Source organism: Caretta caretta, chromosome 1 (assembly GCF_965140235.1).
Source record: "Caretta caretta isolate rCarCar2 chromosome 1, rCarCar1.hap1, whole genome shotgun sequence".
In the NCBI taxonomy this organism is placed as follows: Eukaryota; Metazoa; Chordata; order Testudines; family Cheloniidae; genus Caretta; species Caretta caretta.
This window is the reverse complement of record NC_134206.1, coordinates 41,239,839-41,262,862: the sequence shown is the minus strand read 5'-3', so window position 1 is coordinate 41,262,862 and position 23,024 is coordinate 41,239,839. Positions and strand designations below refer to the sequence as shown.

Here is a 23,024-nt window from a genome sequence, read left to right as displayed (position 1 = left end):
CCTTGTGTTGTTCAACTTAATGGCAAGAACTTAATATTTGTATTATGTTTACAGCCTTCAAAAGTATGTTCGGGAGCAGATTCTATTAGCAGTAGCAGTAATAGTGAAACGAGGATCATTAGACAAATCAATTGACTGCAAGAGCATTTTCCATGAAGTCAGCCAGTTGATAAGCAGTGGTAACCCCACTGTGGTAAGTTCTTGTTTAAAATATAATATAATCATTATACATTGTATATTAAGTATACTAGTTCGCTGGATTATTTTCATATCCAGAATATGAAATTAGGAAGCATAATCAAACAAAATAGTAAATGGCTGCTTGAATATCTAAATCTGGGGGTTTTTTTTGTGAGAAATGGGTTTTGAAGCAATTTGTAATGAATGTTGTTTTTACAATGCTTTACCCTATTACACTATGATAAATATCTGTGTCCTATGGAAAAGTGTAGATTTTCATTTAGCGTTCTAGAGACAAATGTTAATGAGCACTTTGAACTTGTATTTTAATACTAGCGTGTTTGATCCCATTAGTCTCTCACTCAAAGTATGGGGTAAAATCTTTACTAAAAGCTAGAATTAAACCACTGTACTTGTTTCCTTTCTGAGTTGTTTCAAGAGCCACGACACTTGATATGAAAAAAGGATTTTCCATTAGCTGGCAGTGGTTCTGTAGGACTCTGTTCCGCTTACATCTGTCCATTGCTGCACCCTGTTTTGGTTCAGCTGTTGGAATTGTCTACTGAGCAAAAGCCATAGACCTTCTTCATTCTCTGGGAGTTGGGCCAGGTGGGGAGAAAGGGTTGCGAGGAAGTAAAAACTGGAATGGAAATACAAAACTTGTTCACTCTAGATTTAGAATCAGACCGTGGTAAGTGTTCCCTTCCTTATTGTGTTCAAAGTGGAAACAAGGTGTCAATGTCTAATCTTTGCATTTAGTTAAATTCCATTTACTATGCCAGGAGATAAGATTAGAGTCTTTCGTAATGGAGGCGTTAGTGATAAACTTGATATCTAAATATATCTAAAAACTGAACTAACTTAACTACAAATTAAAGAAACTTGATTATTTGCCTCCCAAATATAGAGGTATGATTATGTAAATATATATTTTTTTCAACTAAAACTACCCACATCCCATAAAAAGGGGCTTGACTTTTAGAATTGCTGAGCACTTAGGACTCCATTCGAGGTAGATGGGAGCTGGAAATGCTCAGCACCACTGAAAATCACATTAAAGAAGTGCAGTCAGAGTAATACAGCTCCTGTCATGATCCTAAAAAGTGTGCCATGTTTGTAGCACATTTAATAGATTTCCCTAACTCATAGTAATGAAAGTTCTAAGATTGTTTTTAAACTCAGATTTCCTGTTTGGCAGCACAGTATTCTAATGTCTGAACAAAAAACAACATCCTCACCCCATTAATTAGCTGCTTAAAACACATATTCGCCTATAATAGGCAGTTGTGTGGAGATTGATAATTGTGTGGAAGAAGAACTATACATATTAATCTTTTTAAAAAAAGAAACATTCAAAATGTAGTTTCCCCCCTGAAAAAGATACTCGAGGTTTCAAAACATTTTCTATACACATGAGTGTATATGTATAGGAAGTTAGTTGATTTTAACTAATGATACAGGAGTGGGACAAGTGGAAAGCTGCATATCAGAGGAATAGTCACTGGACCATCTCTTGCACTCAAATATAATACACAGACACTAGATTGTATGTCATTTAAGTTTGCTCTCTATATAATATACCTAGTACAAAACCTAAAAAGTAAGGAAATAAGTTAAGGCTACCAACAGTAAATACCTCTGCTTCCCCATCCATGGGCTCACCTTACCACCAACATAGTCACCATACACTATTGACAATGTATCACAACCTTATCTCTACCTTGTAGTAACGCCCCGGTTTTCCAGCACCTCTTTCCTCAATTTCCACCTACTTCCACTATAAACTGACCAGATTTCACCATCTGTTTCTCTTCCTCCTCTCCCATACCCACAAACACATTACTCCCTCTGCACAAATTCTTTGGAGCTACACACACACAGGCTTATGGAAGGGGGTGATTATAAACTTAGGTTATAAAATCCTCTGTGATATAAAATGTCACTTTCTACTCAAGGGATTTCCATTTCCAATCCACTATAACATATGCTACACTATTTGCTACCAAAACTAACATTTGTTGGTATTTAAATATATTTATTTTATGATACAAACTTGCAAGGCCTAAATACAAGTGTATAAACTTACTGCACCATGCAATGAATAAGCTTCATAACATGAAATAGATCATTGATTCCGGTTCTAGTAATAAAAATATCTACTACTCTGCCAACACACTACACTGAGAGGACTTCTTGAACTACATAGCTTAATGAGCCCTGAAACTTGATTTCTTTTGAAATCTTTACTGCACGTTAATAAACAATACATAAATTCAACAGTACACACCCAACAGTGTATTTCCATTACAGAACAAGTCAAGAAGACGAAGTTAATGTTTGACGTGTGATATTGAGTTGGTCAGGAATCTCATTGGCTTGTGGTTGTACAACACCCAGCACAACAGAGCCTGTTCCTGACTGGGCCCTCAGGGAGCTACTGTATTATAAAATTTAATAAGACTGAAGGATTGTATGGCAGTGAGGAACTGGCTGGAACCATTAACTAACTTTTTTTAAAGTATGGAATCTTTGTTGTTCTATTTAAAACGAGTTAACAAAGACTACAAGGGAAGCCATGCTCCAACAGAACTTATGAGACCCATTAAAGTGGGCTTCCTTTGGGTGGGGAGGAAGATATATCTGGCTGGGATATAGGGTATGGGGGAGAGAAGGTCTCTGCCTCACTAGTCCCTTTCACTTCATTTCACACCTTTCATGCCTCCCCAGGCTCCTCTACATACTCTCATCCAAAGCCTCCCAAATTTGAGACTGGGGAGCATGGCTCTCACCCCTTGATGGCCCCTAACTGTCTCCTCTGTCTAGTCCTCCTCCCTCACCCCCACCTCTGTGTCCCTCCCAGACTCCTGCTCCAGAACATTTCTCTCTGGTCAAGTACCTACCCTTCTGTGTCCTCCAGTCTCTGGCTCAGCTCAGCAACTACAGGAGCACAGTCAGGGGTCAGCAACAACTCAGCTTATGTTTATAAGTGTTTAAACATTACTCTGTATGCATCTGAAAACAGCTTTGTACAAGTGTAGGCTGGGGCCATATCTCTTGGGTAGCAGGAATGGAATAGGAAAAATAAAGATAAAAAGAAATCAAATATTGCCACTAAAAGGTAAAGGCATCTCTGTGCATATTATTCTTCAGTCTGGCCCAGAACAAGGAATATAATGGAAAATAAATAAAAGAAGCTTGCTCCAGCTAGTGGAACAGTATTTTACTTATAAAGTCACTTGTAAGCAATCTGGTCCTTCTGGGGAAGCAAACTGGTATCTTCCCAGTTCTTTCTTTCTGTCTTCCTTCCTGTAGCTGGACTCAAAGCTACCTGACCATTTTTTCCCTCCTTGGGCTGTGAGGACAGTGAGTGTGCTCTATCTTTCCCACCAGACCCCTCCTTCCATGGTTACCTTTTTTATATCCGTACTCTTTAAAATCAGTGGGGACTACTTATGTGAATGTTGTTCTTGAGCTTGCTTGCAGAATCCGGTGTGCAGCCAGGATGATGACAAAAGATGAACATTAAGAGTATGTGGTTGACCATGAAGAATACATTAGGTCTGCACACTTCTCAAAGGTTCCATATATTTAACTTTTGTACATATTAATTAAAATTATTGATAGAAATGGGGTTATTCTGAGGATGGAGCTTGAAGAGGAGCATTGAAGTAAAGGTTGTGGCAGGGCGGGGCATGTGCAAGACTGTGAGAAATGAGACAGTGATGAGGAGATGGAACAGAGCAAGAGAATAGAGAGAGGTTCGATGGGAGTGTACGGGAATGTCAAGTGTATGGATAGGAAAGAGGGACGAGAGGATGAAGGACAGAAGGATATGAGATTGGTAAACTGAATTGTGGGCAGGTGTGAGCGAGTCTGGGCAGTGGAAAAGAGCATTCAAGTTAGGGAAACAGTAAGATGTTTGAGACGACTGTTGTCACTTGTTATAGAAATTCCATCAGTGGGACTAGATGTTATGAACTGTTGGTGGTAGGGAAGGTGGTATAGTGTGGGCCAAGATTAGGACCTGGAATGCTGAGTTGTTGCTTCTGTGACATCTGGACCTTGGGAGTAGATGGGTCATTACACAAAGTAAAAGTATTTCCCCATGTTTATTCCCCCCCCTCCACCCCATTCCTCAGACACTCTTGTCAACTGCTGGAAATGGCCCACCTTGATTATCACTACAAAAGGTTTTCTCCCTCACCTCCCCCCCCCCCCCCCGCTCTCCTGCTGGTATTAGCTCATCTTAAGTGATCGCTCTCCTTTGTTTCATGTTCTCTGTGTATATAAATCTCCCCACTGTATTTTCCACTGAATGCATCCGATGAAGTGAGCTGTAGCTCACGAAAGCTTATGCTCAAATAAATTTGTTAGTCTCTAAGGTGCCACAAGTACTCCTTTCCTCCTAGAAGAGTCCTGGGCTTGATGGGGAGAGCCTTGTGGGTAGTAGGGTGGCTATTTGTTCCCAAAGTAGCTTTGTAGCAGTCCAGTGTGAGGCAAGAAGGGGTTTTGGTGTGCCTGCATTTTTTCTTTCAGGTCTTCTCTCTTGCAGTCAGGAAAAAGCACCCCTACCAGTAACTTCAACATTTCTTGCTCTGTAGCTTGCATTTCTGAGGGACAGAGTTTCTGGTAGAGGCCTCAGAGCACTTGGCTAATTTTAGCATGTGTAATGTGTTTTCACCACTGATTTCTAGATGTTAAGGCAGGTATAGTCAATTATTTTTTGTTCAGGTCCAGATTTCTTGGTCAAGATCCAGACTCCAGAGAAAATTAAAAAAAAAAAAAAAAGTAAATACAAAGATTTCGGGGTCCATGCAAAAGCATCTGGTGGTCTGGATTTGGCCCATGATCCGCCTGACTACCCCATCCTACAGAAGCAGGGCTCCACTTCTACGCACCTTAACAGCTGCCAGAGTGAAAGGAATTGAGAAGAGCGAAGGGCTTGGAGGGGCCAAAAAGAGGGCATTCCCCCATGATGTGTGCAAGAAACCCACAGAGTGAACAGCCTCTCATCCTGCCTGTCTCCTCCTGCTTTCCAACCCTGTCTTTGGGGCTGCAAGCAAGGCAGAATTAGCTCAGTATCTTCCAGGATTACCTTTTAAAATGTAATAAACTTCTAAAATTAGGTTTTAATCAACTGAACTTGATCTTGTGCACTAGGTGTCCACTAAGTCTGTACTATATGAATTTAGTAAACTGGAATTAATCTTTTGTTTTTGTTATAGTTTAGTTGTGTCATTTTAAACAGTTTGTCACCATTTATTGGTTAGAATTAATTCAGTTTTGGTATGTGTGACGGGATCCCCAGGGTGTAGCCTGGGACTGCTGTGCCCCCTGAACTCTCTCCTTTCTGGGCTGTCTCTCACAATGCCTTGCTAGTGACCAGCAGCAAACCCCTCCAGGTGCTGTTATCACTCAGTACAACCACATGTGGAGCCCTCCATCCAGCTAGATTGCATGTATGCTCCCAGAGCCACTCATGAATCATACAGAGAAGGGCAAAGCTAAATCCCCCCAGTTGCCAACACTGTACCTCAGGAATATACCATCTTAGACTGCTCAAGATGAGCAATGCAGATTTATTGATTGGTTCACCACTTCATCAATGGAAAGTGGATATACACAGTGGTGAACTGGAGCCAGTTCACACCGGTTCACTAGAACCGGTTGTTAAATTTAGAAGCCCTTTTAGAACCGGTTGTTCCACGAGGGACAACCGGTTCTAAAAGGCTTCTAAATTTAACCGGCCAAAAGTGGCGCCTTAGGCGCCAACTCTATGGGAGCTCCAGCCCTGGAGCACCCAAGGGGAAAATTTGGTGGGTGCAGAGCACCCACCGGCAGCTCCCTGCCCCACCCCCAGCTCACCTCCTCCCCTGAATGAGCCCCGCCCCCCCGCTTCTCTGCCCCCCCCCCCCGCAACAGCTCACCTCCACTCTGCCTCCTCCCCTGAAATCGCTGCCCTGCTCTGCTTCTCCACCCCGCCAGGCTTCCCGCGAATCAGCTGTTTGATGGGAAGCTGGGGCAGGCTGAGAAGCAAGCGGCGGCTTCCTGCTCAGGCCCAGGGAGGCGGAGGTGAGCTCGGGCGCGAGGAGGACCGCCCGCGCCGCAGCAGGTAACCCGGGGCGGGGGCACAGGGGAACCATTCCCCACCCCAGCTCACCACCGCCACCCTTGGCCTGAGTGGGAAGCTGCGGCCTGTTTTCAGCCCTCCCCTGCTTCCCGCCGAACAGCTGATTCGCGGGAAGCCGGCGGGGGGGCGGAGAAGCAGAGCGGGGCGGCGTGTTCAGGGGAGGAGGCGGAGGCGGAGCAGAGGTGAGCTGGGGCCGGGCACGGGGCGGGGAGCTGCCGGTGGGTAGCTTTGCACCCACCAAATTTTCCCCATGGGTGCTCCAGCAACGGAGCAGCCAGGGAGTCGGCGCCTAAGGCGCCACTTTTGATGCGATCAGTGGGGGAGCGGCCGCTCCTCCGCTAGCTACTCTCCCCCGCCCCTAGGAGCCAGAGGGACCTGCTGGATGCTTCCTGGGAGCTGCCCTGGGTAAGCACCGCCGGGAGTCCCCACCTCGCCCCCCAGCAGGCCCTCCGGCTCTTAGGGTTGGGCACCCACTACGCTGGCCCACGAGACCCTCCTGCCCGGTTCTGGGGGCAGACAGGGGAGGGGGTGGATGGGGCAGGGGTTCTGGGCGGGGGGGCGTCAAGGAACGCGGGGTGGTTGGATGGGGCAGGAGTCCCGGGGGGGGTGGGGGTGGGCAGCAACCCCCTCATGGGGTGAGGAGGGAACCTGTTGTTAAGATTTTGGCAGCTCATCACTGGATATACACCAGCCTTTGCAAAACCTGAGCAGATTTGCCACACGCTTCATATAAACTTATTGGTAAAGATAAACAGTAAAAAAGTTTATTGACTACAAAAGATAGATTTTAAGTGATATTAACTGATAGGCAGAAAGTCATAAGCAAAAGAAAAGAAAATATAACTCAGTCTAAACTCTCAACCCTATTAGACTGGGCAACATCTAAATTAAGCATTTTTTTTCACTCCACTGGATATTGCAGTCCATAGTATGCAGTTTCACCCTTGAAATCTGGGCCAGTCCCCTCGGTTAGTCTTCTCGCTGTCCTTGTTGCTTGCAGCATAGGTGGGGATAGGAGAAAGGCCAAGCATGGGGCCCCCTGTCATCTCTTTTCCAAGCTGAGCAGTCTGTCTTTTGAATCTTCATATGGAAGCTGGGTGATGGTCCTAATAATTTTTGTTACCTTTTTCTGTACTTTTTCCAGTTCTAATATATTTTTGAGATGGGGCGACCACACCTGCACTCAGTATTTAAGGTGTGGGCATTGGTTTATATAGTGGCATGATATTTTCTGCCTTATTATCTTTCCCTTTATTAGTGGTTCTGAACATTATCTTTTTTTGGCTGCCACTGCACATTGAGCAAATGTTTTCAGAGAATGATTCCAAGATCTATCTAAAGTGGTATAGTTGGGATTATGTTTTCCAGTGTTCATGACTTTGCATTTATCAGTACTGAATTTCATCTGCCATTTTGTTGCCCAGTCACCCAGTTTTGTGAGATCCCTTTGTAATGTTAGGATATAGATATTCAGGCCTGTCTGTAAAGGCCTATATTCTAAGAATTTGGGTGTACTCTTATCACTTGGCTAGTTATAGAGGTACAAAAGAGAATCAAAATCACTGTCTGCCAGTGTAAGGGCCTTCGCTTACTGTGACAGTCTGAGGCCCTGTTCTTAGGCTAAGGCCTTTGGCTAAGCAACAGAGGCAGCCATAAGCTGGGAAGCAAACGGTTACATCCTCACATTCCAAACTAGTCACATTGAAAGAAGGTGCTATTGGGCTGTTAGGAATACAATCCTGTCCTGATAGTGCCTATCACCTCCAGAGAAAGGGAAGTGCCTAGAAAATGTAAAAGGAAACTTAGTTTGATAGCATCCTGTCTGGCAAGAACTCACTTATCAATAGCTGGGATGTGAAATCCTCACTTCTGTATTGTTTTGTCATTATAGTTCCCACTTTGCTATTGTTTGTATAATCTCTGTCTGGTTCTGTGATTGTTTCTGTCTGCTGTATAATTAATTTTTCTGGGTGTAAACTAATTAAGGTGGTGGGATATAATTGGGTACATAATCATGTTACAATATGTTAGGATTGGTTAGTTAAATTTCAGGAACATGATTGGTTAAGGTATAGCAAAGCAGAACTCAAGTTTTACTATATAGTCTGCAGTCAATCAGGAAGTGAGGGGGTGAGCGTGTGGGTGGGAGAGATGGGAACAGGGAATGGGGGTAACAAATTGGAACCATGTTTTGCTAAAGGGGGAAATGGGAACAGGGAATGGGAGTAAGGAAATTGGAATCATGTTTTGCTAAGGGCAGGAATGGGAACAGGGACACGGGTGTAAGGCTCTGTGGTGTCAGAGCTAGGAAGGAGGACACTAAGGAAGGAAACTGGAATCATGCTTGCTGGAAGTTCACCCCAATAAACATCGAATTGTTTGCACCTTTGGACTTCGGGTATTGTTGCTCTCTGTTCATGCGAGAAGGACCAGGGAAGTAAGTGGATGAAGGAAAAAGCCCCCTAACATGTAACTCTTCAGTCAGCTATGGACTTAACTATCTTGAATTATTTTGTATCACCTGCAGGTTTCGTCCCCTCACTGTTTACCCCTTTTTCCAGATCATTTATGAATCTGTTGAATAGGACTGGTCCCAGTACAGGTCCCTGGGAGACACCACCATCTACATCTCTCCACTGTGAAAACTGACCATTTATTCTTAGACTTTGTTTCCTATCTTTTAACCAGTTACTGATCCATGAGAGGACCTTTCCTCTTATCCCATGACTGCTTACTTTGCTTAAGAGCCTTTGGTGAGGGATTTTATCAAAGGCTTTCTGAAAGTCCAAGTACTGTATCAATTATATCACCTTTGTCCACGTGTTTGTTAATTGCCTCAAAGAATTGTAATAGAGTGGTGAAGCATGATTTCCCTTTACAAAAGTTGTGTTGACTCTTCCCGAACACAAATTGTGTTCACCTATGCGTCTAATAATTCTGTTCTTTACTATAGTTTCAACAAATTTGCCTGGTACTGAAGTTAGGCTAACTATCCTGTAATTGCCAGGATTGCCTCTGGAGCCTTTTAAAAATCAGCATAACATTAGTTATCCCTCAGACACTTGGTACAGAGACTGATTTAAGTGATAGGTTACATACCCTGTTTAGTAGTTCCGCAATCTCATATTTGAGTTCCTTCAGAACACTTGGGTGAATGCCGTTTAGTCCTGGTGACTCATTACTGTTTAATTTATCAGTTTCTTCCAAAACTATCTCTATTGACACCTCAGTCTGGGACAGTTCCTCAAATTTGTCACCTAAAAAGAATGGCTCAGATGTGGGACTCTCCCTCACATCCTCTACAGTGAAGATGGATGCGAAGAATTAATTTAGCTTCTCTGAAGCGGCCTTCTCTTCTTTGAGTGCTCCTTTAGCACCTCAGTCATACAGTGACCCCACTGATTGTTTCCTGCTTCTGACTTCCTTTCAAAAAATTGCTGTTCGTTTGTCATTTGCTACTTGCTCTTTTAAAAAAACAACAACTGTTTTTGGCCTGCTTAATTATACTTTTACTCTTGACGTGCCAAAGTTTTAGGCTCCTTTCTATTTTCCTCTGTAGAATCTGACTTCTAATTTTTAAAAGATGTCTTTTTGTTTCTAACCACCTGTTTTACTCTGTTGATTAGCCATGGTGGCATTTATTTTTTTTTTTTGTTTTCTTACTGTTATTTTTTATTTGAGGTTTACGTAATTTGAGCATCAATTATGGTGTTTTTTAAGAAGTTTCCATATGTTTGCAGGCATTTCGCTCTTGTGACTGTTCCTTTTAATTTCCACATAACTAGCCTCCTCATTTTTGTGTAGTTTTCCTTTTTGAAGTTAAATATTACTGTGGTGGGTTTCTTTGGTATTTTCTGCCTTAGAAGGATGTTAAGTTTAATTATGTTATCGTTGCTTTTACCAAGCAATTCACTATATTCACCTCTTGGACCATATCCTGTGCACCACTTAGGACTAAATCGAGAAGGGTCTCTCCCCTTATGGGTTCCATGACTAGCTTCTCTGAGAAGCAGTCATTGATAGTGTCTAAAAATTTTATCTCTGCATCCCATCCTGACGTCACATGTTCCCAATCCATATTGGGATAATTGAAGTCCCTCATTATTACTGGGTTTTCTGTTTTTGTAGCCTAATCACCCTGAGCTTTTCACAATCACTGTGACCACCTTAGTCAGGTGGTTGGTAGTATATTTCTGCTGCCGTACTCTTATTAGTCAAGCATGGAATTTCTATCCGTACAGATTATGTGGTATTCTTTGATTCATTTAAGATTTTTACTTAATTTGACTCCATGCTTTCTTTCACGTATAGTGCAACTCCCCATCAGTGTGACCTGCTCTGTCATTCCTATATATTTTGTACCGTGGTATTGCTGTGTTCTTTGATTTATCATCATTCCACTGAGTTTCTGTGATGCCTATTATATCTGTATCCTCACTTAATACCAGGCACTCAAGTTCACCCACCTTCACATTTAGACTTCTTGCATTTGTATATAAGCACTTACAAAATTTGTCAATATTTAGTTGTCTGCCTTTATGTGATGTAATTGTTTCACTGTTTCTCTTCATTTCCTACCTGTACTTTGTCAAATTATAGCCTCTCCCCTTTACTAGGATATAGAATATCCCCTTCAATAAATCTTTCGCAAAGGGATGTGTCTGTCTAAACCATGTGCTCCTCTGCACCTGTCAACTTTCCCCCAGCCTTTAGTGTGAGAACTCTTCTGTGGCCTTTTTAAGTTTACATAGCAGCAATCTGGTTCTGTTTTTGGTTCCATGAGACCATCGGAGTGCCACATTTCTTACTATTCCATCCTGGGCTTCCTGGTCTAGTTGAATTAGATGACTGCAGAATGTAATTCATGTAGTAACATTTTCATTGCCCTCGGAGCATGAAATTGTTTGAGCTGTGCCAAGCTCCTCAAGAGAAACTCCAGCTGGCTTTTTTATTTCTTGTAAGTGTTGGTGAGGATAAAATAATCACAAAAATTTACAAGGCTTGTATGATCATTGATTAAACTGAAGGTCCATTCAGTGTGGTAAGATATCATATAACATAGTGCACAGTTAATTTAATTTCATATTTTTCATTATGAGTATACAGATACTTGACCTGAGTTTTCCACAAGGATGATGAGTGAAAATCAGCTAAAGTGAAGACATTGTCTAAATAAATGAATGTGCTTTGCCTTTAATTCATTTAGTTTTAGCAGACTTATAATTAAACCATCTGAGCAGGAGCTATGAAAGGTATCTAGGTAAGCAATCATTCATCTTCATTCAGACCCACTTAGTGATATGTGTGACTCACTGTTCATCAGACAACACAATAATGAATCGCTCTCTGAAGACAGATAAATAATAGTGACTGAAGAGTTTCTTGGTTCTCACTATTCAGAATTTGCAGTTAGATGTTAGGTGCTTAGATAACTACAGTGATAGGTGTGGTATTAAAAACTAGGCATGGTTGTATAACAGTTAAGTAGTATATTAGATAGAATGGATATATCGGCTGCAGCATGTGTTGGGGATAGTATAAGTCCTCTGGGAAGATGAGGAAGCAGGTTTGAGAAGTTAACAAATTAAGCACTCGTGCCATGAGTGTGACCTGCCAAAACTAGAATTTGAGTGTATACAACAGTTGGCCTCAAATGAATATCTGATACCAGTGACAAGCTGTGTGGTTTTGTTTTATTGTTTTTTTCCGTGATATAACTGTAGGGCTTTATTTTGTTTGCATAACTAGTGGAACATCAGAAGGTCCAGCTGTAAACAGAGTGTTTTGGACAAAAACTGTTGAAGAAAGTCAGTTCTGTTATGCATGGATGATCTGAAAGTGCTGTTAGTAAATGTAGTAGTTTGTCCGAGGACTGCTGGGGAGGAAGCGGGAACATTGTCCCTTCTCATTGTAGAACTATCTTGCAAGAGAAGTCTCACTTTTGAAAGACTTGGTCTAGAAAAACCTTTTTACTTATACCCGTGAAAGTTTATTAGCTAGGAACAACACAACTATTTCTGCCCCAATGCCCCTTTTCTACTCTATCAACTACCTGCTTCTATACTAGTTAACATCTCTGAAGAATTACTTTTATCTCATGTTTCCTGTGGCCCTGAAACATTGGCTACATTGACAATAGAGATTCCATTGTGGGAGGGGGGAAGAAAGCAGCAGCCCTATAAATCACCAATAAGAGTAACTGAAAATTATTTAAGATAACAGGATTAGTTTCATGTTCTAACTGTGAGGGGAGTAAGCCCCTTGTGCTGTTAAATTCATTGAAGTTCAATTATCTAGAATACAAAAGGAAATATAATAAGATATTGAGATTTCCCAAATGGGATTTCTTCTTTAGTTTGATGATTTAGAATTTGCGGCGAGATTAATATGACTAACGTGAACCAAGCATCTCTCAACATGAATCTGTCCACACACTGAAGTTCAAGACTGGGATACAACAGTTTTACTATGCAATTAATTCTGCTTTGTCTGGGTCAGCTTCTATGATTTAAACAGTTGTGTGCTAACTCCTGTATTTCCCTAGCCCATAATTGAACAGTTCTTCCTTTCATACATTTTTTAACCTAATTATCCTTAAATAAATCAGTTCACTTACTCAGTGAGCTCCCTAGACAAAAGTGTGAAATCCCACAAACATTCATTATGGGTTTAACATTCGGTGTAAGTGATATTGCTTTGGAAGGAATGAGTCACATTTTATAGAGTATGCATATATTATGACGATTACTCCACGAAAGCTGTTTTGCAAAATAAGGTTCAAATTGTGCATATTTTTCACGTAGTGGCTGTTTTAGTATTGTGTATAGATTTTAAAAAAATCTAATTGTCTAAAGCCATGCTTTAGGGTTGTCTGATTGCTAAATTAATCTCTTATCACAAGTCTCATTGATCTTCTGTTCGAGCAGCTGAGAGTGATTTATGTATGTCAACCTTTCAAAAATTTATTACTGGTAATAAAGCTAACTGGGGTAAGTGCCAGGCTATTCTAAGAGACAATCCATGCTCTGAAGTATTTTATTTTGTCAGATGTGGTTATTGTTTGAGTATGTTCTTGTGACAGAACTAATGAAATTGCTGGTGAGTGAGACAAGCTAGGTTCATGAGGTATACTCTTACTGGTATGAAGTTAATGACACTACTGGGAAATTAGAACATTGAGGTTTGACTTTTAATATGATTATCAGAATTACTCACGTTTTCTAGCCATTAGTACGTGGCGTTCTTGAATCTGATTATCTGTATGTGATGATACTAAAAGTGAAAAACCAAAAAACCTAAAATGTGGTTACTTTAAAAACATCTTGTAACTCTGATGTACAATTTATTTTTTTACCAAGCACAGTGTGCTCTACTGGTAGATCTTTGTTTTTCAAGTTTTTCTGAGGTTTTTCTTAGCCTTAAAGTAATGCAGCTAGTGTGCATGACTAGATATGCTTTGTAGATCCCTCTGTACAAAAGACACTTGTAAGCTTAGAATACTTAACTTTCAAAAGATTGTGTGATTAAGTCTCTGTATGTCAAGTGAATTCCTTTGAAGCGTCTTATAAATGTGATTGTTCCTCTTTCAGTGATCTAAAGAGGAGGCTATATGTCGCTCCCTTTAAAATTGTTGGACTGATTTCCCCCCCCCCCCATGTGAAAATAGTAATATATCATGCATGAATATATTTAGTCTTATAGCATTACTTTGTTTTGGAAAATAACAGCATTTTTAGGGTATGTCTACACTGGAAAAAAAAATGTGTTCTTAACTTAGGTTGGCTAACCAAGGTTAAGAAGAAACCTGGGTTAGGAACACACCTTTTAAAATAGCATTGTAGCTGGAGTAACATGGGCTGCTTAGCCACCTAAGTATCAACCCAGGGGTCTCGGCATGTACATATTTGCAGAGGCTAGCCTGAGCTGCTTCTGTGCTACCATGGCTATGCTGCTGTTTGTAGCACGTTGGCGTGGGTACGTCCAGGGCTGGTGCAAGGATGTTTTGCGGCCTAGGCGAAACTTCCACCTTGCGCCCCTCCCTCCCTTGGCCTAGGGAGCTGTGCGGCAGCTCCCCACCCTCCCCCCGCTCAGCACGGGGGGGCTGTGCGGCACCTCCCGCCCCTCCCTCCATCCCTCTGCCCCGGGAGCTGTGCAGCAGCTCCCCGCCCCAGCTCACCTCTGCTCTGCCTCCTCCCCTGAGCACACTGCCCTGCTCTGCTTCTCTTTTTCCCTGGCTTGCGGCGCCAAACAGCCGATTGGCGCCGCAAGCCTGGGAGGTGGGAGAAGTGGAGTGGTGGCGATATGCTCAGGGGAGGAGGCGGAGCAGAGGTGAGCTGGGGTGGGGAGCGGTTCCCCTGCATGCCAGCCCTGCCCAGTTACTTGCTACAGGTGGCCCTCCCCACGCCCCCCTGCCCCAGCTCACTTCTGCTCCACCGCCTCCCCAGAGTGCACTTTTGGCCACCTCCAAACACTTGGCGCCCTAGGCAGCTGCCTAGTTTGCCTAGTGGTTGCACCGGCCCTGGGTACGTCTATGCAAACTATGAATCATTTCCCTAGCTCCCAAGTATAGATGTTGCCTAAGGGTACGTCTACAGTGGTGCAGCTGCACCTCTGCAGCACTTCAGTGCAGACACCACACCAACAGGAGGGCTTCTTCACCAGATGTGCTATTTCCTTTTTATTTCTAAAGGCTTATCTACAATGCACATGGAGTTATTTGGGAATAGCTATTCCCACATAGCTCCAGGACACTTTTATTTTGGAATAAGGCTACCTTGTTCCTGTTTAGTATGGGTTAAGCTAAACAGAAACAAGGCTGCTTTACTCTGGAAAAAGTGAGTCCATGCGTGGAGTTATTCAGGAACAGTTTTCCCTGAATAACTACATGTATAGGCAAAAAGAAAAGGAGTACTTGTGGCACCTTAGAGACTAACAAATTTCTAAGGTGCCACTAGTACTCCTTTTCTTTTTGCGAATACAGACTAACACCACTGCTACTCTGATACATGTATAGGCAAGCGCTAATGCTAGGAATGGCAGTCCATAGTGATAGGATCTATTCAAGTTACATTTTTAAAAACTAGCTCGTTTAAAGGGACAAACTTGAATATCCTAAAACTGCCTTAAAATATTTTTCTGATAAAGCCCCCTTAATTGGTAAATCCTGACATTTATTTTTTAAATTAATTTTGTTTTGAAATAATTATCTTCTCTTTGTTGTTGCTGCTGCTGCTTTTAGAAAGGGACTTTTGAGGTGGGTCTGAGTGTAATGCCAAACCTGCTCAAGACAACCAGTCAGCTGCTGCTCTTTTCCCCCACCCCCTCATGTTTGACTGCTGCCATATCAGCTTCAGACTTACTGTTGCTGTTACTGGTACACAGGCCCTTGCATGAGCTCTGTCCCAGAGCAGTACAGGAGAGTAGTGAATCATCATGCTAATGCAGTGTTTCCCAAACTTTAGAAAGCTGCCTTCCCCCCTTCAGGAAAAGGAAACCAATCTCTCACCCCTTGGAGACTCCGCCTGTCCTTTGGGGAAACAGCATGCTACTGCATGAGATCAGGCATGCAACTGACAAACAAAACAATGAAACTGCTTTCACACTGCACAAACTGCTGTCAAATGCACAAAGTAAAACTGAAAAAAATGGAAGAAGAAAACTACTATTCTATCAGTTAGAGTAATCCTGGAAGTTTATTACTGCAGTATGTACCAAATCTCCCCCCCTCCCCCTTTCCTGTTTCTTTAATCCCATTATACACTGTTGCATTTTGGCTCTGTAAATGGTGCCAACTTGTATCATTGCTCCAGCTGTCCTAGGTTGTTTTATGTAGTAAATCTGTTGGGAGGGTTATCAGATCTTTGTATGATAAAGCAGAGATGACTTAATTTGTATGCTGTTGTATCACAAAAACAATATAGCATGCTTATCATATATGGAATTAAAGTAATTACCATTAAAGCTGTCTTTGCATCAGTGCTTCCTAGAGCCTACAGATATTGATGGCTTGGTAATTCAAGTAATAAATGAAAACGTTATAAGTCTTTATGGAAGTCTGGAATAGGCATTATCAGTATAGCATACAAAAATGTATAGCATCCTCTGGCAACTCTGAATTATTCTTTAAAAATATATATCTTGCAAAGGCATGAAAAATCCTTGACAGTAGAACAGTGGCTCAGTCAAACTTCAAAATTTATTTTTAACTTTTTCAGAGAACTAGTTTTTATATGGTGTTTTCATATTTTTGATGTTTGATTAAAAATGGAAATGCTTGCTTTGATTAATTGTCATATTGATTTCAATTCTGAATTAAAAAACAAAAAAAACAAAGCACAGCCCAACAGTCCCAGCAGTAACTACACAGAGCCTTGAGATTGTTAAAACTGCTGAATCATTTAGGAGACAGCTGAATTACTGTATAGTATAGGGTTGACAAGTAGAGAGACTACACTGATGTTCTAGCAATTTAAGGTTTTGATTTTTTGTTTTACACTGGCAAAGATACAACCGTCACAATTTAACAATAGTAAAAAAGGAATAGTTAAGTAGAATTGAAATTGAAAGAATTACTTTGAACTGAAATAGAAATATTTGAATTTAGCAATTAATTACAGTAAGCTGACGTAAAGTGCATTTTTAATGTACTATAGGCAATTGTCCACAAAGATGCCTGAAACAACCATGTTTGCTTGATCTGGGTGGGATTTATTCCGCAAGTAAGAATTTTAATTTAATGTGTAGTGGCTAAGAAAACTAGTTGTCTGTAGGGTCAAGGTACTGACATCAGAGGCATTTCTGAACAAAGATGTTGCAGTTGGTGGGTGGATGGCACTGCTTTCAGCTGTTGTATGAGCTTGCATAAATAGTATCTCAACTTTAATCTTTCGGGTGTTCAGAGGTAGTGTGCATATTTCCATTTAACCCCTGGACACTTGCCGGCATGTATGACCCTTTAACAATTCCTGCCCCTCTGTCCATCCTTGGCACCTTGGCTCCAAACAGTCTAGGAGTAAAGCCAGTAACTTTGAAGTTGTAACTGTGTTGGCTACATCTATTAAGCAAAAATATTTTCATTTAATCAATACAAGGTGTCTGTTATGTTTCCTGTGTAATATGTTGATCATTAGTGAAATGTAATTCACCTCCCCAGTACGAGATGTTTTCTTTCCTTTTGTGTGTGTTGATCAATCATGGTAAAATATAGGGCAAAATGAGAACTGAAAAAGATGATTAATGGACTTTGGCATCAAGAGTAAAACTTGTTTTGTTTTTTTGGTTTTTTGGTTTTTTTTGCAAAAAGCAATTTTTTTGCAGCATATTTCAGCAAAGAAGAGTGTGGTCTTGACTTGTATTTTAGGATAACACATCTTTTAAGTAGTTCATCTATTAAAAACTGTTGAAATATTGGCTCTTATCTTAAATTTTGTGAGTGAGAAAAGGGCAACCAGGGCCCAATCTGATTAGAGGCTTTGGGAGCTACCTCAGTATAATGACTGATATGACTTCTGCAGTCCTGCAAGCTTCCTGTGTTTCATGAACTGTAGTTGGCAAGGTACTTTATTGTGGCTTGAATATCTACTTCTGTCAGTAGGGAATCATCTGTCAACCTTCGTGCAGTGATATTTTCTGCTAATTCTATCCCAGTTCTGGACTTTTTTTAGAGGTGAGGGAGGCACTTGGACTTTGGAGGTGCTTTTTTGACTAGCTATATCTAATTCTCTGTCTCTTTGGTATAAATTTAATCATGATCAGACACCACCATGGGAAAGTAACAAACACAAAGGAGGGCCAAAGCAAACTGGAAAGTGACCTGGATACATTTAGACAAATAGAGGCAACAGGAAGATGAACCTTCGCTAGTAGTAGGCTTGGTACACACTTAAAAGCTGTGTTGGCATAGCTTGGAAATAAAAAGCAAAACACCCCATACCAACATAGCTATGCCAACAGAAACCCCAGCATAGATGGGCCTATGTTGATGAAAGAGGGCTTGTGTGACATAACTAACGTCATTCAGGGAGGTGGTGTTCCTAAACCAACAAACTCCTGTATGTGTAGGCTTAGGCTACGCTGACATAGCTAAACCAGCATAGGCTCCATAGGGTAGACATACCCCTAATGAACGTAAAGCCTTATGCACAGGGAAGGAACTAAAGGAATGTATAGAAAATGGGTTGAGCTAACTAAGCAGAAACATGATTGTCTTAAAGCAAATTTTTTTCATCGTGTGTTAATACTCTAATATTCCTTTTTCATGTTACCCAAGTATTAAAGTTCCCTCAGAAAAGGTGTGAAACCTGCCCAGGGCGAGATGGCTCATCCAAGGAGCTTTACTTTAAGTGTTCCAGAATCAAGGAAAGCTTGAGCTACTGCTCTAGTTTGTGGCTGAAGTAACTGAAGTCCATAGAAATATTCTAATAAGATAACTTAAACTGCATCTTAAGCAGTATTGCCTTATTGAACAACTTTTAATTTATATTATTTCTTATATAGCAAACTTTGGCCTGTTCCATTTTAACGGCTTTGTTGAGCGAGTTCTCAAGTTCAAGTAAAACCAGCAACATTGGACTAAGCATGGAGTTCCATGGTAACTGCAAACGAATATTTCAGGTAAAAAAATAAAATAAAAATAACGTATGCTAATTATATTTCTGATAAATAGAAATGTTAATAAAGGAAAACTTTCATGCACCAACAAATGCATTAACGATTATGGTATGTGCAAAAGTCTCCTGTATATTAGAAATTAAAATCAATTCCTTGTTTAGTAAACATCTTAGTAATGTTAGGAATATTTGTTTCAAAAAGTGTAATGCATTTTTGTCCATTTTATGAATGTAGATCTATGAATCTATACACAGTACGAATCTTAATTCCCTGTCAACCAATAGCAAATAAAACTAATACTCTTTGGAACAATGATAGTCTTAAATATAGCTTTGGTTAAAAGCCAAGGAAAGCCATGCATTTAAAAATATTATTGCAGATGGTGCAGTCTGGTTGTCTCAGATGCATTGTTTGGCTATGGATAAACGTTTTTGTGAAGGCATAGCTTTAAGTTCTGTGACTGTTGTGGAACAGCTTATCAACTTCTTCCATGCCAAAGACCAAATCCCTCCTCCTCTACCAGTTGTCAGAGAAATGTATGACCAGTTTTTTTCTCTTAATGACAAATATTTATAATTAGTAAGATTTAAGCTTTTTTTTTTTTTTTTAAGTATTACATTGCATAGGTAAAGGCCTTGTTTCTGTTCAGATATAAGAAATGTTCAAAGTTAATGAAAGAATCTCAGATTTTGTAAAGAAAATTTAATTTTATTATTTCTCACTATTTGCCTGATCAAGAACTTCTTACTTCATGAATGGGAGACTCCATTAATAGTACGTGTATTCTTCCTAACACTAGGAAGATGACCTTCGGCAGATCTTCATGCTAACAGTGGAGGTACTACAGGAATTCAGCAGACGTGAAAACCTCAATGCTCAGATGTCTTCAGTGTTTCAGCGTTATCTTGCACTAGCCAATCAGGTCTTAAGCTGGAACTTTCTTCCTCCAAATTATATCCTTTTAATGTTTGAACCTTTGCTTCAGCTAATTAACTTCACCTGTACTTGGTAACTGGAGTGTTTGAAAAATGTAACGTTTAGAGAATTTTTTTTCAAGTGGGGGTAATTTAGACCTTTTTGCTATGCACTCTACTGGTCACTCCCATATTTGCTCATATTTACTATATACACACAGTGTTATTGCTGTTTTCTCTTTAAAGTTGTAAGTATTTGTCAGAAGGGTAAAATTAGCTCATAGAAACAGCAGCTAGTTATGGGCTGCTGGATTGTCTGGCAGATTTTGGGATGGTGCAGAGTGGAAACTTTCATCTACTGCTTTAATGTGAGACTAGGCAGAACCAGCAGGGATAGATCAGAGCCCTTGTTTTGCTTGTAAAGCTTCTCACTGTGTATCTGTCACCTCCTTCTCGCCACCAAGAAAAGGAGAGGGTGATGTAGAACTAACACCATCTAAGAATTAATCCCTCTGGCTTCTTTGGGAGCTAGAAGAGAAGTTCTATACTACTTTTTCCATGGGCAGGAGAAAAGCATCTTAGGATCCCACCAAGATAACCATTTGTCAGCAGACAGGCAGAACAGACTGCACCTGGTACACTTCCCCTTCCTCCTGACAACCTACAGGTTGCTTTAAGACAGTCCCTTAGCCCCTCATTCCTCTGTGTGATAGGTTGCTGATCTTGGGATCCCAAAGAAGTGGGAAGAGATTAAAAGGGTAAAGAAGAAGGGAGGGACTATAATGTGGGGACTGAAAGGGGAAGAGGCATGGAGGGAGGGGGAAGGAATGAGAGAAGAGAGATGCCTACACACACTAGAAGAGAGGAATAAAGATGCCCACATGCACATATATAGACTAGAAGAAAATCAGTGTAGATATGGTAAACTGCATTTTGCATTTATCCAACAAAGAGTTAAATGGCAAAGCTTCACTGCCAGGGGTGACTTTTATCTCTGACTCATAAAGCTGTTTTAAATCCTTTCAAATCCATTTGCATCGAATGACATACACTGCAAAAAACCTCAGATGTTATACCTGGATCCTCTGTAAGGACTTTTATTTCACTCGCAGAAATATTGTTGGTTGTGGGTGATAAAAACATGTTGTAGGGGTTGTTTTGGCCCTGATTTCTGGGATGTGTGTACCTGCTGTACAATAGATAGTAAAAGTGAGATTTCCATGCTTGAAAGTGGACATTCTTAAGGTCTTGTCTGGAAGGCTGAGTTCGTATTATGACCCCTAAAGTTATAGGGAAAGTACCATGATTTAAAAGAAAACACCTACGTGCAGTTCTGTTGAAAACCACTGAATTCAGACTGGATTAATGGGCCATATTCAGCCCTGGTGTAACTCAGCTAAAGTCAGTGAAGTTAATCCAGAGATGAGGTTGGTCCAAGGGCTTTGAAGACTGATTCTGGAGGCCAACTGCTGAATGGGCTGAGGTTGTGTAAGGAAAATTTGGGATTTGAAGAATATTGGATATCTTTTGGGATCACCTGTTGCAATTCGACAGTGTCCACAGAAGAGGGACATCTCTATGCTGTCTTGTGTTGTGAGTTTTCCCACTGGTGTAGCTTTACCTCAGTACAAGACCCTAGTGGAGATGAATACCACAGCTGGAAACTGGGGTATGCTGCACCACCAGTGCAAGTCATAATTTACATGAGTGCTGTCCATCTGCACTGTGGGTTTGAAATGATGCAGTTAAATTGGTGCAACTACACTGATGCAAAGAAAATTGGAGAATTAAATTAGTGACCTAGCTTACATTTTTAGCTGTATGTAATCAGAAAATGGCTTGTTCTGTGCCAGTAAATAGGTGTTAATTGAAACAGATAATCAGGCCTTATCACTGGATTAGTACTAGCAATATTTTCAGTCACTTGGATACTTTCAAGAAACAGTAGCTGGTAAACTGTATTTTTATAATCAAAGGGAAGAGAGAATTAAGTGGGTTTTTTCCCCTCTGCTGGGCATTACATTTTTATATGAAAAGCATATTTAGAATAATAATTAATTAAATTTTATTAAGAAAACATTAAATAATTCCACCAGCGTAAAGTCTTAATCTTTAATTTAAAAGAAATGTGACAGTTGGCCATAGGTCTTGAACATTTGGTCCCCAGTTGTTCGGCCTGAATGTGACTGCACTTTTAATACATCAAAATACATTAAATGAAACTTTAAAATTTTTGTAGCAGATGTTCTCTTCATTCTCAGACAGTTAGCAGACCTCAGAAATGGACTTGTACAATCATCGGGGGTGTGTGTGTGTGTATGTTGCCATAGCATTTTTTACTTCCCTCGGCAAAATACACTGGTTATTCCTGTGTTCATCAAGGACAGACTGAAGTTAATTTTGCAGTAGATATCTGTTATCTCTAGTTAAATGATTATTGCATCTTTAAAAGAAGTGGCAAAAATGTGATGAACTCAATACTAATCAAAGAGAGTTTTAATCTTCAAGGGTCATATAATTTAGTGTAATCTCTTAAGAATTGTATTAAGACAAATTACTTTTAGTCACTGCCTAAAAGTGTTCATACTGTAATAGGATGCTCACTAGTTTGCTTAGCTAAATGCTGTTTCTCACATGAAGCATCTGTATGTCACAGATGGCACATGGCAGCATCATGGTTAAATTGTAGTACTAGTGATGGCAAGAGCTGGTTTGTGAGATGCTGCTTCTTCCATCTCACTTTATAACATGCAGACAATCTATCAATTGTTATTTTTATCCATTACCTCCATGAATACTATCTACACAGTAGTTCACCTGGTGTTTATGAATGCTTGAGACATTTCTTGGCAGTGCTAATTGTAAATTATGATAACATAGAATTCCTATTTTTTGCTAAGAATGTATGGCAGACTGCAGTGGTATGTTGGCTTCTGTAGCATTGCTTTTTTTGGTACTGATACAGCATTGTTTATTAGCATTGTTTTGTTTACTTGGATCAAGCTGGTTCTGATCACTTTTTTTTTTTCCTTAATTTTTAAATTGACCTCAGGGGATACTGGATAACTCAGGACTAGTATTGTGCTGTATATCCATCTCTTTCATAAATTTGCCTCTGCTGATTCCCACTCTGGGAGCCACATATTATATCTAAAACATCCCATTTCAGAGCTATATACCATTGGCCCATG

At 40.6% G+C, this 23,024-nt stretch overlaps 1 protein-coding gene across 3 annotated transcripts in view; it reads left to right on the top strand.

Annotated features, from left to right (window-relative positions):
• Positions 1-23,024, top strand: part of XPO4 (exportin 4) — a 135,146-nt gene that overhangs the window by 46,855 nt on the left and 65,267 nt on the right. For all 3 annotated transcript variants that reach the window (XM_075127330.1, XM_048845481.2, XM_075127332.1), the window contains exons 4-6: positions 55-193; positions 18,806-18,922; positions 19,719-19,872. In XM_075127330.1, the coding sequence (XP_074983431.1) occupies positions 55-193; positions 18,806-18,922; positions 19,719-19,872 (410 nt within the window). The remainder of the gene's footprint in view (positions 1-54; positions 194-18,805; positions 18,923-19,718; positions 19,873-23,024) is intronic.